The 18,038-nt window shown below is 44.8% G+C and overlaps 1 protein-coding gene across 1 annotated transcript in view; it reads right to left on the bottom strand.

Annotated features, from left to right (window-relative positions):
• The window catches only part of TTC9 (tetratricopeptide repeat domain 9), a 28,295-nt gene extending 14,848 nt beyond the window's left edge, over positions 1-13,447 (bottom strand). Inside the window, exon 1 of the mRNA XM_005522531.3 lies at positions 13,081-13,447. Within this exon, the coding sequence (XP_005522588.2) occupies positions 13,081-13,447 (367 nt within the window). The remainder of the gene's footprint in view (positions 1-13,080) is intronic.
• Positions 13,448-18,038: the final 4,591 nt, after the last annotated feature.

Raw genomic sequence — 18,038 nt, forward strand, 5'->3', positions numbered from 1 at the left:
GGAAAAACTCTATAGCTGTGAAAAGAGTAAACCTTTGAAAGAGACTTGTGAAGGTTCATAGCTTTGCAAATACTTAAGAACAGCTTAAGCAAATGGGATATATGTCTTATCTGTACTCTTGTACCACCCATGGGTATGGATAGAAGACTCCTGACAGCTCTTCAGTCCCTTTCTTGATTGTCCTGAACACGCAGAGCATGAACAGTCTTGAGTTGCCCTTGACAGCTGCCATTTAGTTTTAATTCCTGTCAGAAGGTCCCGTTGGAGGATGTCAGAGCAACATCCTGGCCAGACATGGGACCAGGTAAGCATGGCTGCTAGCCTTTGCTATGTGTTTATATTCTGCTGTCTCAGACCTCTGTAGGTCTGAAGAGCCTATTTAAAAGTGTTCATTATTTCTGTAAGATGATTCTTAAGCTACTTTAAGGTAAGTTTGTAGTGATTTTTGCTTCTTTTTGTCACAAATTAAGTGATGTAATACTGCAGTTTTCCTTCAAAGGGCCAAGGCTTTGAGAAGCAAGGAATTTCAGCCAGCTTGTCATCTGATCCCCATAGCTTCTGTTTTGTAAGAGTATTTTGGCCTGCCACTTCCTGTAGTTACTAGTCCTTCAAATCAAAACCAGAGGCTTACTGAAATTCTTGGCTGTGATAATATTAAAGCAGTAGTTAAAAACTAGATTTCAAGCAAACAAGAATTTTCTGAAGCCAAAATCTGCCTCCAGCTGTGTACCAGCAAATCTTTATTTTACCAAAATAAAGAGCTTCACATGGAGATGATCTTCTAATCTTCATGCCCTCGTTTTTCTCAGCCAGGAGAGGCAGGAGTAAAGTCCTATCAAAGCACTGATAGAGCAAGAGATTCAATCAGGTTTTAACTGCTACGACATTCTCATTCTATAAATACTAGCTCTTAATGCAGCCACATTAGAAGAGGTGGAAGTTCCTTCTGTTTGTTTTTGCCAATGCTGTTATTGTTAATCTGCCAGGTTAAACAACCTGGAGGTTTCCTCCTCTATGACTGTCTCGTAATCTTTGACCTGTCTTTATCTTTTAGAATCAGTGTTCATCTAATCCAGTCTAGTCCAGTCAACTAGACATGCTTGGCCTTCAGATCTGTTCCATTTGCTATTTATTCCACTGCCTCTTTGTTGCCATTTGCTTTTGCTCACTTTGTGTTGCTTTACTCTCTCACTGTGGCACCTTCCTTTCTTCCTCACTCTACCCTTTCCTCCTCTGGCCCCATATTGCTCTTGACACCCACTGAAGGAATCTTGTCTCTTGACTTGTTTTCACAAGGGGAAAGTACACAGAATTTAGCAGAGATCAGCAACACCGGACAACCATCTAGTAAATGTCTGGTGTTCAGCAGCAGTCAACTCCAATAAGTGCTATCAAATATTTATAATTCTTACTGGAATATATTAAACACTGAAATTAAGGTCTTAATGGAATGATGGTATTTTTTCAAAACCCATATGAGACAAAGAAGGACTTCTGTAAATAGGGAAGCACTCTGGAGGACATGGGGGATTTCAAGCTGCTTTCTCTGCTGAAGAGAAAAGCATCCTTTGCTCATGGTAGTTCAAACAACTGACAGTGGTACTGTGAAATGCAGTTGAACAGCATGAAGGTTGTCCAATGAAGTCACAGACAGTTGTGCCTGCCACGATGGCCTCAAGCCTGGCTTACCACAGCATGCTCAGTTTGGGATGAAAGCTAGCACTTTATGCTGTACCATGAACAAGGCACAGTGATGTGGCTGGATAACATCTGTGTGTGCTGTGCCCTGTGGCAGCTCATGGTTCATCTCCCAGGACACATGAAAGAGGTGACCATTGCAGAGTCTGCTGAGGGGTGGAGAGGAGGTTTACCACGTAAAATTGATAGGGACTGAAATGCTTTTGGATTTTCCTTGAACTCTCCCTAGCTGAAAAGATTCCTCTGGCAAGATGGAGATGTCAAATGAGGAGGAATATTTCCTTCATTAAATTAATTACTCATTCTTATATTTTATCCAGGTCCAGTGTAGCCCAAAGCCTTTCCATTTTAATGATGTTCTGAAACAGAGTGAAACCTTAATGGTATTTGTGTGAGGGATGGAGAGAACAACCGACAGAATCAAAGAGGCAGAGAATGCCTAAGTCAACTGTCTTCTAACTAACTGAAGAGAGGTGTAAAACAAAGTCCTCAACCTTATTTTCCTTAAAAATACATTGAACAAACTTACTGAGAAGAGTGATTTGACAGCAACAGCAAACTAACCCTGCCTGTGCCAGGCTGTCACCTGCCTGAGCTTTGACAGACCACATAGAGGCAGTTTAAGCACCACCCTCTAGTGTCCCTGCTTCTTCTCTATCCTCCATTTATACCATGTTAATTTAGTATTGTTGATACATCTGTCTTCCAATCAAATCGAGCTGGCCAACAGGTTTGAAAGTTACTGAGAGGGGACTGACAGGCAAGCAGAAAACATATGTACTTATGACTCATTTCCTTTGGAAATTAGGCTGAAAATGAATAAACTAAGGACCAGAGGGATGATTCAGAATATTATTTGCTTGAAAAAGTCAGGGTTTGAACTATGCAGAAGCACAAGCCAGTCCTCTAATAAGATGTCTGCTCTTTAATACAAGCTGTGGCAAAATGCTTCAGGTAAAAATCTCAGATCATTCCCAAAGCCTTCACAAACCACATCTGTGCAGTGAATTGCTGGCAGTGGAAGAATGAGGTAGGACTAAGTCTCTGGGGTAACTTCCACCCCGATAGAAGCTGTGTTGAGGCACCAGAGACACCAAAATCATTGTACTCAATACAATTCTCTGTCTTGCCTGTGCCTTTTTGATTAAGCTAAGGAAGGGGACGATACAGTGTAACAATTATGTGATGAAATGGGTTCTGCTGAGAAGGATATTGGTCAGAAGAGATCACTAGTAGAATATCTCAGGAATAATTTCAGAATGGAGCTTGTTTAGTGTTTTATTAATAGCCCTATGCAAAAGTCAGAGTGACCTACTGACTGTCAAGTTCAAAGATGCTTCAAAAGGGATGAGGATGACAATGTGATATATAAACAACTACATGACCTGGTGCACAGAAGCAAATTTATTTGCAATAAAATATTGGAATAAAATAAAAGACATACTCTATGGGACTACTAAGAATTTTTGCTAGAATTTGTGAGCTCATGAGCTAGAAAAAAACAAAGAGGAAAAGGATGTGAATACACCAGATGATCAAAGAATGACTGAGTCACTTATGTGACATGGCTATAGATGGGAAATGAAAATCTTAGAGTTTATTCAAAAATTCAAACCAGTTAGTGGTTCTCAAGCATGAAAATGTAATATTTGCTTTTCAGTTTTTATCCTATTTAATAGGACAGTGAATGTTCTGATTAGCTATATGTATAAGCCTTCTTTTCTAACCTTATTAGGTTCTTTAACTCCATGATACCTTCTGGCACTGTACTCCAAATTAATCAGACCTGGGGCTTAAAAATTATTTTGTATTAATCTATTAATTTAATTTACCACCCCACCCCATGAGCAAAGCTTCTCAGCTGCCTCAGTTTGAGCTCCATCACAGTAGTTAGGGAATGTAAAAAGGAAAATCAATCCATTTGCTTTGTACTTCCATTATAGGTGAGGATCTTACACTGCTCTGGTTTTCTTGCAACAAGAACACAATACTGTGTCTTAACCAATTAATCACTGCAAAGCACATAAGAGGACAATAATCTAGGATTTGAATTATGTTAGTATTAAAAATATATGGTGGCTAAAGGAGTTGAGGCTTAACTTTCCACCAAATTGTTTGATGAGAGAATGATTGCTTCAGGCATGGTACAGAGATTCTGATTTGACCCTTTTTTGAATCACTAGACAACAAAAAAAGTGCATTTGCAGAACAACAGCTAGGGCTGACTTAGGATGGTTTCCCAGAACACCCTAAGACACTCCTCTCATTCTTTCAGCTGACCTTGCAGTTCTGCTTCTTCATGATCAACTGGGTGGGGTGATGATCTCCCTGGGCAGCTCCTGTTTGCTTGTATTTATTCTCTGAAAGTGTGGATGAAAAAAAATCTTTCTGCCCTCTTCCTCTCTGGAAGCAGGAGTGGAGCAGAGAAACGTGAATTCTTCCCTAGAGCTTGTTGAAAGATTCTTAGATTGTCCTTTATATCATAAAGATGCGTTTCATATCACAGTACATTTCTGGATTTCATGATGACTGCAGGGATAACACAGCACACCGGGGGTAGATGTTTGTTAGTCACATTGGTCCAGGAATAGACAAAGCAAGCAGTAAAGGTCTGACGCAGATTTTCAAGTCCCAGACACATCCTCTGCTTTTAATTTACTTGCAGGAGTAAATTTCCTCTCACATACACCAGGGAATGTGCGGGGCAAGGATACCTCACTGCTTATTTTGTATTCTTCTCTCCTTCTGCTTCAGGTAGCAGTAAACAGCTTTGCTGTCTGGAGTGGAGTCTTTCAAGCTGGAAAGGGCTGAAGATAAGCAGCATCCAACTGAGCTGATCTGAAAGTAGTCTTTATGTGTTAGGCTAAACCTTACAGACACATCAGATGGGCAGCTAATTTTCACCACTGCCTGACTGGGTTCTACCAAGAGGGCCCTGAACCCTCTTGCTTTACTGAATAAGGTGACTTAAAGCAAGAATAAGGTGACTTACACTCAAGGTAACTCATCTTAATTTTATCAGGTAGGAAATGAGCTTTTTGTCAGCTGTCTCTGATGTGGCCAGGCCAGAATAATGCCAGGGGCGTGGAAACTGACAGTTGTAATCAGGGCATCAAAGAAGCTTCGGAATCAAAATCTGAGGAACACTACTTTGGTGTCTCTTTGCTGGCTGACCCAGCTGTTTCTTACCAGCAGCTCCCAGGCAACTGGATCAACAGCTAGATTATTAGAGTTTTGCTGTCTGCCACTCTGATATGAATGGAGTAGCTGTTGCCATTGATGCACAACAATCTACATGAATCTACAGCCCCCTGAACTGGCAGTAAGTAAATGCAATGGACAGTGGTCCCACTAAGAAAGAAAGGGAATACTGAGCAGTGGCTATAAAAGTAGTTGCTTTAGTAGGGCAGAGATTTGACCTGTGAAACACAGATGTGCTGGAGAAGGAAAGATGCTAGCCTTGCAAGCAACAATCAGTGTTCTGGGTCTTGAAAAGCTTATGAAGCAATGTGAGGATGGTTGTCCTCTGCACCCAGGGACATGTACAGGGTTGCAGTTCCTGCCTCATTGATGACACATGTGAGTGAAAAGGACTGAGATGTCATCATAGTCAGGACCCTGAGACACAGGACTTGTCAGGCAATTATGGTTTTTCTGGAAAACATGCACAACTACTAAAGATGCAAATAGCATGGGACTGATTTTTTCCCCCAGACTTCTGTTGGGAAAATATTGCAGAACTAATCAGTGATGGTGACTTACACTGCCTAAGGCTTTCAAGTTAAATATGTGCTACCATAATGGGCAGAGTTGTGGTCATGGCCACACAGGACAAGCATGTGTTAGAATTCATGGCCCTGATTGGAAGAGTTGGGAATTTTATCAAGGTGAGTGACAAAGCATGTAAAGATAGGGAATAGTCTCATGCTTGCACACATAGTCTGTTGTAGAGAGGTGACACAAAAACAGGTAGCCAGTGCCAACTGACTGGCTTCCTGTAAATGTCACATCACCCACCAAGGGGATGAGAGGACCTCACTGGCAGAAGAGAGATAGGGGGCATCTGGGAAGGAACAAAGCTTTGTGTGGGAGTCTGTCAAAAAGTCTGACATAGCTGTGTTGCAACTGGGACAGTGAGGAAAGGAATTCAAAGGGTAGAGGCACGGACTGTGCAAGCAGCCCTGACTTATGTGCTGAGACATATGATGGGAGAACTGGGTACACAGGACAAAGACAAGGATGAGCAGATGGTGCTATCCAGCCTATGAGCCTCAGGGCAATGGCATGTCAAGAATTTTGGGAAGTGGGGAAAATGGAGCAGATTTTGAAGTAAAGATCATGACATCAAGTTACTGCCTATGCATAGTAATAGATGAGTTCTGGCATGTCAAGCTATGACAACTAAAGACCAGTGCTCCCAGCTGCCACTTTTGCCATAGGTTCTCGGAGAAAAAAACATGACTGTTCCTAAACCATTTCCATAAACTGTCTTAGTGCTGTTTCTAGCACTGTCCTAAACTCCAAATGGCTATCCTGAGATGGATATTTCTGCTCCAGCCCCACATTCAATGGTTGCCATTTTCAGCTGCCTAGGCAAGTGTACAAAACCACCATTACCACCTCTCAGCTTCAGTCAAGCAAGTGTGCCCCAGCTGGAGTTATATTCAGCAATTCCAGCAAAGCTTCCACAAACTGCACTGACTCTAAAATATTTGTTAAAGAGAATGGAACAGTAGCACTCCATGCCATCACAAGAAGATTTACCTGCATTCATCCATCAATGTCCTGAGCCTACTGCTTCCCATCCAAGATGCAGTGCAGAAATGAACAAGAGAGATTCCTGAGCAGCCATTAGTAACACCTTTCTAGTTAATGATAGTTAGTTCTGACTCTTTTTCAAAGCATTTTTAACCATCAATATTAGTCACTGATATGATCATCTGAGTAAACTGAAACCAGAATTAATAAACAGTTGTCTTCCTTCCCTATCAGTTTCTCATTGATGCATCAAGAGAACAAAGAAGCAAATAAATAGCCAGTAATTTTTCTCAGAAGTTTATAAAGTATTTTCTCTTTCTTCATTTTGTTTCCTCCATTTCACAGTCCCTTGTATGTTACTTTCTGAGACACAACACAATGTCAAGACATTGGCATCAAGAAATGGCAACATTTAGACCTCCCTTCTTATTTACATGGTTTCCTTTTACTGTTCCTTTCCTCACATCAGCTCCTTTACCATCCTAAAATCCTAATGTGAGAATTCCTGATGATCCTCCATTCTTGGACCATCCATTGCAATGCTAGAGGACAGTGACAAGCAACTTGGGATGTGCTCCTGAACTCATAAGCACTTCTAGGAGAAAGGCTGGAGAAAGAGGTCTGGAGCTGGGTTAGGCATTTCTGGGCCTGAGCCCAAGTGAACAGCAAAAAGAGAAGGATGCTCCACCAGCTGAACCAGAAGTGGCCCACCTCCCAGAAAAAGTGGTAACTATGGAGCTCATGGGTGCATTTACCAATTGACTGGGACCCAGCTTTAACACTAGGTTTTACTGAACCAGCTGAACCATCTTCAGCTCAGCACTGATGGAAACCTGTGGAGGTGGAAGAGGCGTTACTCATTGCGTAACTCTTGCTGGAGGAAACTCTAGGACAACATTTCAGAAGAGGATGGAGTAAAGCTGGAAGGATGTGCTACTACAGAACTCTGAGAAAACAGCAGTGTTCTCACAGTGGAAAACAAGCACTGCTCTTTAGGTAAACAAATTAACCACTCTGTCATTGGAGAAGCTTTGTGATTTTTGGTATCTTCTGTTTCATCTCCCATAGTAAGCTGTAGCTAAACTTTGAGGGATCTCAGGTCACCAAGACTGCAGCTCCTCTGGACAGTCTGGCTAGGGGATTCTTCTCAGTTCCCTGTTTCAGGCAAATGCTGACAAGGTCAGCTGGGACAGGCTTCTTCTCAAGCAAAGGGAATTAAACCTGTGATAGAAGTGACTGCAAAAAAACCTGCAACCCACAGAGCCTCAAGTTTTGAAAAGGCTTGGGATTAATAGTGAAATATATGGAGAAAAATACATCTCCTGCCTCAGCAAGAGATGCTCTTAGACACGTATCACTTAAACCAAGGTTGGTGTCAGCGTGCTATCCTTTCTCTTTCCTCCCTCCCGCCCCACGGCATCTGGATGTATTTCCATCCCACCCTTTCAATACACAAGAAACTCCATGAAGAGGGGAGATATTTATTATCCTAAATAAAAAATGAATAGGTAAATGCTGAGTATTTCTAAAAAGCAATTAATGCCAATGGCTTTAAATTCCACATCTTTCTTAAATACATGTCAGAGTTTGGGCCTGTCACTGAAAAACCACACAGCCATTGGTATATATGTTGCACCATCCTGGAGCAGTAATTGTATCAGTCCTGTAAAACCAGGAGTTCCCGAGCACTCCAGGCTGGTCAGATGATCTAAAGCAAGAATGTCAGGAAACACCCCTTGCCAAGCAGTGAAAATGCAGACCACATCCTGCTGCTCTGTTTGCTGCTGCCCCTCTTTCCCACTGTATGGCATCCTTACAGAGGGTGCTTTTGTTGATGCAGCACATTAAAAAAAAACATCACATCAAGCAACAATCCAAGACTGCTTTAACACCCACAGCACCATGTGTCCTGGTAGAGTCTGTACTTGCTAACGGCTATATACTGGGATGGGCTTTTAGCAGAGATTCCTTTTGACGTCTCCTAGTGGGTGGTCAGTGGAAAGTTTTACCAGCTTTTCTTGTGTTTAGTTACATTTTTACTTGGATTACATATGGTAAGTATTTTTATTTGGATTTCTCACTGGAACTACTCACAGAAGACCATGCAAGTGGCAGTAATTTGAAGTAGTACCTACATCGCAGCCTGAGGATGATAGAAGGTTCCTATGCTGCTGGAAGTGTCACATTCTGTAGGACTGTCACCATGACCTTCACACAGTCATTGGAATGGTACCAGTGCAAATTTCTGCTACAGGAAGGCAAACATCATTTTCCAGATTGAGATGTATCTAGGAGAGCTAAATTTTTAATACTCTGTCCAGGCATTTGTGCCCTTCTGCCAAGGCTCCTATAGTAAACTACAGGTACCTGAATCGGTCTATAAATACACTATATTTATTTTACATTTGTGTAATTAACAGCTTTACAGTACTTCCAGGAGGTCAAAAATGCAGAGGGATAAACTAATGTTTAGAAAAGATTTGGTGAAGATAATACAGCTGGTTAGCACAGAGAGGGAGGATTAGCAACCAGATCCCCCAGTGCCACACGTCATTCCCAGATCTCTCTCTGGTTCCGTTTCTCCTGCCAGAATTAGCTCTAGAACTTCTGCATGCTTAGGAAAATTCAACAAAGGTTTGCTTATCACACTGCAACATTCCCTCACCAGAAAAGCTTAAAACTGTGCTTACCCTTAGCATTTTGCTGCTTTGGAATGACTAGGACTTGTTTCTCTCTGCAGAGCAGACATAGTGCTTTTAATCCTGTAAACGTTTAGGCAGTAATGGTGGAATAAAATAATCATTGCATTTAAATGGTTGCATTTGTAGTTGGTAAATGATCCCCATCTGCATGCAGTACATAAAGCATTTGAGCTTCTTCTAGATCAAACATGCTGTACAAGTGGAAGGGAGATCAAGATCTGAGGTGTATTTGGCCAGTTTACTTTTCCACAAGCATTCTTTGTACATCCATTTTTTAAAAGAACATAAACCACTAACTTGTAGAAAACTCAGCTGAATGCACCATCAGGATGAGATTGTGGTCCTTGTTCTTTATTTTTCAACAGGGCTGAGAGGCAAAAAGAGGTCAAGTGACTTCCTCAAGGTCAGAGATCGTCAGTGAGTCATAAAGAAAGGACTGTTTGCCTTACAACCCTGCATTCATTCTGCATGGCTCTATGCTGCTGGTAGGCTTTTGTCTTTGCCTACCCTAGCAATTTCTGGGAGCCTTGGCCATGCTGCTGCTCTTTCCTCTGGTGACATTCATCAGAACGACTTGTGGTAAAATGGTGGGGTATTGGCAGGCCCATGCAAGAATGCAGCAGCACAGATGTGAAGGGGAGTCCCTTTAAAGCAAAACTCTTGGAGCTTAAAATGAAGCCCAGATAGCAGCTTAGTGAAAGAAACATAAGCAGCTCTGCCAGTGGCAAGTTCTGAAAATCTTTGGCTGATTTAAAATAGTAATTTTTAAAAAAACACAAGAACTTAAAACCCAGGATCTGGGATCCTTTGAAATGGGCTAAATAGTTTAGGCTGTAGGTGTGCCACACAGCTCTACAACAGCAGACCTTGGGAAACACACCAAATATTGGGGGGCTTTTAATAAATATGAGAGCTGGCCACCCCATCTTACAGTAGAATTGCCTTTTGAAGGTGCTCTACAAAATAAGTGGACCTAAGCAAGAATCTGTGTGCATATATCTGCCTAAATTTACCTTCGGCAGGCAATGACAGGTACTGACAACCGTTTAGTATTTGCCCACACGTGCCTACTCATGCAATTGGTCAGATTAAAAAAAAAAAAAAGCAACAAAAAAAAAACCCTAACAACCGCAGCCTTTACTCATGAGATCACACAAAATCCCCTCTGGGTGTATTTCTCACCTATGTGCATATTTACCTGTAGCTGATGCTCTCCTCTGACTCTCTTGCTGCATCTAAACAAGTCAGTGTGTGTGTGCATCTGTAGCTGTGATGCAAAGCATCTCTGACAGGTGGATGTGTGGTGCCTACATGAAAAACGACAGTGCAAAAGCAAGGTGGGCTTCTCAAATGCCAGGCTTAGAGAGTAAGCGGAGGTGCTAAAAGAACTTGATAATAAGGACACTCAGATGACAGCTGGTAATGCTACCGGCTGTACTTCAGAGCTAAGTGAAAAACTGCCTTCTCCAGAGTTAACATGTACTGCTGCTATGCTTTCTGAACTATACAGATTTATTTATTTTAGAAACAGCTCTAGGCGGCCAGCAGTGCTCAGAAGCAAAATTCCGTGCATCTCCTCTGCTCCCCATGTCAAGTAACACTGACTTCAGCTGTAACAGTACGTGCTGGTGCCTCTGCTAGAGCCCACTGTGTAAACAAACTGGTGTCTTCTGCTGCATCACACTTAGAAAAAATGAAGTCCCACTTCTACACATCTTGAAGATGCTATTAGAAATATATACTGACTATTGTTAAATTTCTGTTAAATTACTGTTAAATTTTAAAGAAACTCCCTCTCCTCTCTTCTTTCCTCTTTCAACATGAATTCACTGATCCTCCTGCTAGAATGGGAGCTCTGTGACTGGGCTAGGAGTAAAACCACTGCAATTCCAGTTTAACTGCACACTCCCCTCTCCAGTATGCAGGGCATTTCTTTAGAATTGCTTGCAGATAGCTCAGCAGACACACACGAAGCTATGCATTTCTGAGACAAATGCTGTTCTCTGCTCTGTGCATGCCATCTACTGAAAACATGTGACAACCGCCTGTGCAAAATGACAGCTTGACCTGCTGTGAGGTTATCCCAGGAAAAGCACTGCTTGGAAGTCCAGGGTTAATTATACTCACCTCCTCCTGTGTTCATACTGGTTAAATTTAGGAAAAAATCTGTTCATATCTAGAATAAACATGGAGAATATTTCTCACACCAATTGCTACTGCTGATCAAGATCAAATACAACCAACAGTGACAAAAATTCCTTGCACAAACATGAACCTGTAAAACAATGAGCTGGACAATGACAGTGACACAGGACAACTCCATCAGCAAGAGTCAAGACATTTCTAGCAAGTGGAACTTGTGTACTGGCAGAAAGCGCCTCAGAAGCAAATTCCATTCCTCTCTCCCACTTCATTTACCTTCTACCTACCACATCTCATTTGTATCCAGCAGAGATAGTGCCTGTGAGCCCTTTTTCAAGCCCAGGAACTCACCAAGCTATATTGTTCAGAGTATTATGGGCTCTTTGTGTAACCCTGCCAATCTAAATGATCCTTGCCAAATACAATAGATTTTAATAAACCTGTGAAAAGAAATTTGTAGAGAGACAAAATTACATCTGTGCAATTATGGTATTACTCTGAAATCTCACTTGCCTCTCCACCTACAAGATTTCAATAGGCTTTTGAAGGAAGAGTATTTGGAAACATGATGAAAAGGAGCTAAATTGTGCTCCTCATTCCATCCCAAAAGGTATGCTGAATGTCAGAGATTGGCATGCATTATGATGAGACGATGCTGGCTTGGTGTTTCAAACCATTCACTTTACACTGCATCTTTTCTACGACTAGAGAACAGGAAACAAAGCTAACCAACTCTGTCTAGAAAGCCAAAAGGTAATGTCCTGATTTGCACCATTTTTTACCCCCAAGGATAGAAAGGGTGGTAAGTGACCCTTCATCCTTCTGGAAAACAGCAGAGCTTTTTAAATGCTGTTGTTTGGTGTATCTTGTCCAAGTTATGAATGCTCTCTTCACTGTATGTAACTAGGCACAAGTTTTTGTTGTAGAGATGCTTGCAGGCTTGGAAAGAAAAAACCCGTGTGCTGCTGGGGACTAAAAATAACATCTGATCCTGCACTTGTTTGGATAAAGCTTCTTGAAGTCAACAGGAGTTCTGTTTCTGTAAGGACTTCAGAATCAGACTACAAAGTAGTTAAACCCCCCCACCACTCCTCTCCATCTTCCTGCAGCACTTCTAAACAGATGGCAAGGAGCAAAGGGAGTCACGATCAAATGTCTACTGACCACAGTGATGACTGGCAGCTAGTGAAAAGCCAGGACCGTATTTGCTTTCAACTTTAAGTGCTGAGAAGCGAAAAAATTCTTTTTATATCTTGTAGAACTATTTGGAGGTATTGCAGTTGCGCCCAAACCCTTCCCCTTCTTTACATCAAATGTGGTAGGAGTCCGTCTCTCTGTAATACCGTTAATTACAGGCTCCAGAGCTGTGGCGAAGGGACTGAAGGACATCTCGGGCTGAGGGTACAGCGCAGCAGGCAATCTTGGCCATTTCACGAGCCACGATTTCTGCCAGCCGGAGCGCCCCACGCACGCACCGCCGCCCTGCCACCTGTCTCCCGGGGGAGGAGGGCACGGATTCATCGGGGGCGGATGGAGCCGCCCGCGGGAAGGGCTGGGGGTCGCGGGCGAGCCCGAGCGCCAGGAGCGGCCGCGCGCCCCCTCCCCAGCGCTGCCCGGGGCAGCACGGCTGTGCCCAGCGGGAGCGCGAACGCGAAAATGGAAGCCAGCGGAAGGGAAGGAGATGCGGCGAGCGGGGCGGCAGCGCTGCTCTGCGGAGGGGGAGGGAGGTGTGCCCGGCGCAGGTGGGGACCCACCGCCCCCCGCCCGCGGCCCCGCTGACCTGCCAGGCTGTTGTAGCAGTCGACCTCGATGGCCTCCACCGCCTGCCGCTGCTCCTCGCTCAGCCCCGCCGCGGCGGCGGCGGCGGGAGGGCGCTGCCCGGCCGGCTCCTGGCTCAGCAGCAGCAGCAGCGCCTTCAGCTCCAGCAGGGCGCGGTGGTACTTGCCGATGGCCTCCCGGAATTTCTTGTCCTTGTAGCACTGCGCCCCTTCGCTCTTGAAATCCAGCGCCCGTCCGATGAGCTCGCCCGGCTCGGCGCTGCCCGCCGCCGCCGCCCGCGGCGGGGCACCGCCGGCGGGGCCGTGCCCATCGCCCGCCCCACGCCCGCCGGCGTTCAGCTTGCCCGCCGCCGGGCTCGCCCTCTCCATGGCCGCGGCGCCGCCCGGCTCCCGCGCCGCCCTACGCGGGCGATGCCGCGGCGCCCGCCGCCGCGCTCCCGGCCTTGCCCCCGCGCCGCCCCGCGGCTCCGCCGCTCGCTCCCATCCTCCGGCGGCCGCCGCCCCTCCCCCCTCGCCCCCCCCCCCCCCGCGCGCCCGCCCCCGCCCCCCCCCCCCCCCCCCCCCCCGCGGGGGCCCCCCCCGCCCCCGCTCCGCTGTGACCCCCGCCCGGCGCAGCGCGGGGCGGCGGGGGCGAGCCCCGGGCGTGGGGATGCGCCGGCTCCGCTCCCCGCTCACCGCATCGGCCCGGCAAGGGGCGAGCGTACGGCGGTACCCTCAGCTCCCCGGACTGGCCGACCCCACAGGCCCCCCCCCCGCCCGCCGTCCTGCTCTCCCTGACACTGGGTTCCCTCCGGCCCCCACAGCCGGGTCCCTTCTGCTCCCCTATGCCTTGCCACGCCGTACCTGAGGGTCTCACCTTCCTGTCTGCGGGCTGAGATTCCACCTCCTCCATTCCCCTCGTCACCCCAGTTTCCTGGCTCCATCTCCTCTCCCAGATCCCACCAGTGGCCATCCACCATCAACACCTGTTCATGGTCCCTCAAAGTGTTTTGCTGTGTGTACTTCATATCACTGGGCAAAACAGTGCCAGACCATGAAATCTCCCGTGTCCTCTGCATCAGGGCAGCAGAAGCAAAGGCCCAGTAACTGCCCCGGCACCAGTTACTCAGGGACTTTGATTTTCCTGAAACAGATTTTCCTATGTGCTGCTGAAAAATGTGTCGATGTTCACTGATGCCTAGAACATGTCCTGGTTTGGGGGTATCAGTGGGAAGTGACTCTCCTGCTGCAGACCAACAGCAGATAAAATGTGCGCAGCAAGAGGCATTGTTTTGCTAGGCCTAACACCATGTCTGCATTGAATATTAGAGCAGTTGGATGTATTTTGGCTGCATTGTTGTGCCAAGATATTTTTTAGGTCTTACCTCGTGCTTAAAAACTAGACAATGAATGAAAAAAAAAACCACAGCAAATTTTTTTTCTCAATAATATATTGGGATGCATCTTTTCATTACCCACGCAACTCTTACATGGCTATTAAGGCTGCAGCTGCGGTGCAATGTGTTCAAGCTTCTCTCTGCAACCATGAAGACATTTTAAAATGGAGACTTGAGTTTCTCTATGGGGTATGTACAGCCTACCGTGGTGACATGTGGTGTTGCAGTGCTGGGCAAACTGAGATAGCTGTGTGGCAAAGCTCCATGTAAAGTATTAATGCAGCTCTGGGACTGGTGCCTGGATAATTCCTTGTTAGAAGGGCCAATGAGTTGGGCTTTATTCATTGGTAATGTTAGTCCCTGCTGGGGACTAAGTTAACTAAGTTTCTGGACCTTGTTGAGGCTGTGGTCAAAGTGTGGGACAGATACACATCTACTCACTTGAATCCAAAAGCCAGAGCCACAAGGAGAAGCAAATAGCATTGCACTTATTATGCTAGAACTACAATTTTGAAAATGCTTTCACAAGAGAAATTATAGCTAAAGTATTCAGCAATGATTATATGACTTCAAGCGCTTTTCCAGGTGCCCTACTAGATATATCTTCAAGAAATCTTCTTGTATGAAAATGGATGCTGTCCTGGGGTGACTTTATGATACTGGTATCCCCAATCGTCTGGTTTATGTTATATATTAAGTTCTGCACCTTTAAGACTGGCTTTGAGAGCAAGAGAGGGGGAAGAAGAAGCGCGCAGTTTGTGTTAAGGAAAAACATCACTCCCACACATCTCGCTCTTGGACTGTGGTGTCTGCAGCACGGACAGACAGTGGGATAGAGCTTCTCTCTGGCTTTTAGTTAGTTCTAGCTAGCTGAGGCAGAGGAGTTCCCTGGACCTTTGTTTTTTTTCTTTTTTTCCCTTTTTTCTTGGATCTGTGCAAGCCTGCTCTGGACTGAACACCCAGCCAAACCCCGGGAGCTCACGCCTGTGGCCCACCGGGGCCTGGGCCTCGGCACTTTCCAGCGCCGGAGGGACTGATAAGAACCTGAGCGAGCCGAGCTACACCACATGAAAAGGACTTTTTTTTTTCTTCTTAGACTTGCCATCCCATCGAACAGCAAGAGGTTTTATTATTTAATATTATTCAATTTCTGTTAAATAAACAGCTTTTTCCACTTCTCTCCAGAATTTTTTTTTCCTTTCCCAGACCAGTTGGTGGGGAGGGGGCATTTCCCTGGAGAAATCCCATTTAGAGTTTTCCTCCCTAATTTGCCCTCAACTAGGACAGATGCTCAGCATTTTCAGGTACCTCAAGCCAAGAGTGAGATTAATTACTTACAAATCTTGCTCAAAGTACATGTGATCTAAAATCAGGAAATCCTGGGAGGCGGGTGTGGTGGTGGTGGATATTAGTCACAGTAGCTAGAGTGGAATTGATATGTAGAATCTAAATATTAAGGAAGGAAAATTCCTGTTGGGACATTGTTTTAATCTGTCTGCTAGTCACATTACACAAAGAAAGCTGAAGAAATTTCAGAGGTTTCATTTTACCATTATTGATTGCTGCCTGGGAGAATTCACAAGGACAATATATATCTCTTGCGCTGGAACACGACTTTGCCAAAGGAAAGGCGATTGCCACAGAGGATTAATTGCTGAGATCTGAGCAGCTGCAGAAGCTATTGAAGAAGGTACTGTTTTCTTGGAGGGTAATGTAACAAAATGACATTGGGAGTAGTTGCTTCCCTTTTTCAGTGTTTGCCGGAGCCCATGGACCTACATGGCATAGGGGGCACTGAGACATAAGTGACTTGTTCTCCTCTCCCCCCCTCTGCTTAAGGGATCTTTGAGATTTCTTCCTTTGGTTACTGATCACCAGTGGTAGTGTGAAACAAGCTATGAAAAGTGTAAATTTTCTTACAGAGGAGTTTGGCAGTGGCCACTGGCATTATGGGTGCAGATGTGCAAAATAGCTATAAAACTGGGTGGTTCTTGCATTATGAACTATACTGAATATACCAAATTGTGGCTTAGTCCCAAACATTGCCTAAGCACCCAAATGAGTTTTCCACCTTCTTCCAGAAATGTCCAAACTCTCTTCCTGACATTGCTGGTGCCTGTGAAGGTGAATGCCACAACCTTGTAAATCCCAAAACAGACCATAACAGAAACATCTGAATGATTGCTGTTTATTGGCCAACTTAAACTCTTTTGATGGCAAAGAGAATCCCTCAGCTGAGAGCTGGATCTCTCAGCCAGAAAATTCAAAGCTGCTGTAAGATGTGCAGGATGACTGGCAAAGGTCAGTTTGGTCCACCATATCCTTCTTCCTGGAGAGGAGTTAAGTAGTACTGGCTGTACTAAAATATTTAGGAAAAATCACACCAGTCATTGGGTCACCACACTGACCACAACATAAGGGACTACTTTTGTTTGCTTGCTTGCTTTTCAAGAGGAATGTGGTGCTTGGAGGAAAACATGAGAAGTTGTCACCTTTCCAAGTCAGACAAGATTTGTGCTTGGGAGATACCTCACATTTCATCTAACATGATTTCAGCTGTCTCCGGCCCACTAGACTCACCATCTAGGCTTGCCAGTGGTCAACACCTTTAGTGATATTCCGCTTGAAAACATGACAGGGACCTGAAAGCATCAGAAAGAGGAAGTTTATATATTATATTGATGCTCTGAACTGTGAAATAAAGCATACATACATTAGGGCAAAATTAAGCCAGTTTGTAGTCATTACCCATGTGCCATGAGATGAGGTCATGATATCGGTCAGTATTAGCTGTGATGCCTGTCTTTTGTCCAACAGTGAGGGATTTTCTGTCCATAGAAGCAGAATGTGCTTATCTATCCCATTCTGTAATAGATGGGGTGTACCTGTCTGTCTGGATGCCCCCAGGTGCTGTGAGTATCTAAAACTGCCTGTCTCTCCTCCTCCACACTGAGCTTTCCTCAGCATGTTCCAAAACCATACACTTGCATTGCTTAATTATTATTAATAGTAGTATTATGCAGAGGTCACATGCTTCATAGGACATTTTAGGATCTGTGACTCACTAAACCATAATTTCCTGTTCACAGGTTACCTGAAGAAAATTGTGTTTGTGGAGTCCTGTTCATGGCTGGAAGATGTGAGGGGAAAAGGGTAAATATTGAGAAACATACTGGATCTTATATATCTGTGAGCTGTCCCAGCTTTCTTACAGGTGCAATTGTTTCTGCCTGCACATAAGACTATTAATTTACAGACATATGCAACAGATTCTCTACATTTCAGGATACTGCTGTAAGGAAACTGGAAAGGTTCCTGAGGCAGTTGAGAAGACTGCGTAGTTGGGCTCTGGTGGGGCATTGAAGGGCTGGAGAATCTTTCCTATGAAGACAGGCTGAGGGAGTTCGGATTGTTCAGCCTGGAGAAAAGAAGGCTTGGAGGGGGGGACCTTATTGCAGCATTTCAGTACCTAAAAGGGGCTAGAAAGAAGTTGGAAAGGGACTTTTAACAAGGGCAGGTAGTGTTATGACAAGGGTAGTGGCTTTAAACTGAAGGAGGGCAGATTTATTGAACATAAAGGAGAC

Source organism: Pseudopodoces humilis, chromosome 7, assembly GCF_049639895.1.
Source record: "Pseudopodoces humilis isolate 2021_Gansu_Grassland_sample_001 chromosome 7, ASM4963989v1, whole genome shotgun sequence".
Lineage (NCBI taxonomy): Eukaryota > Metazoa > Chordata > Aves > Passeriformes > Paridae > Pseudopodoces > Pseudopodoces humilis.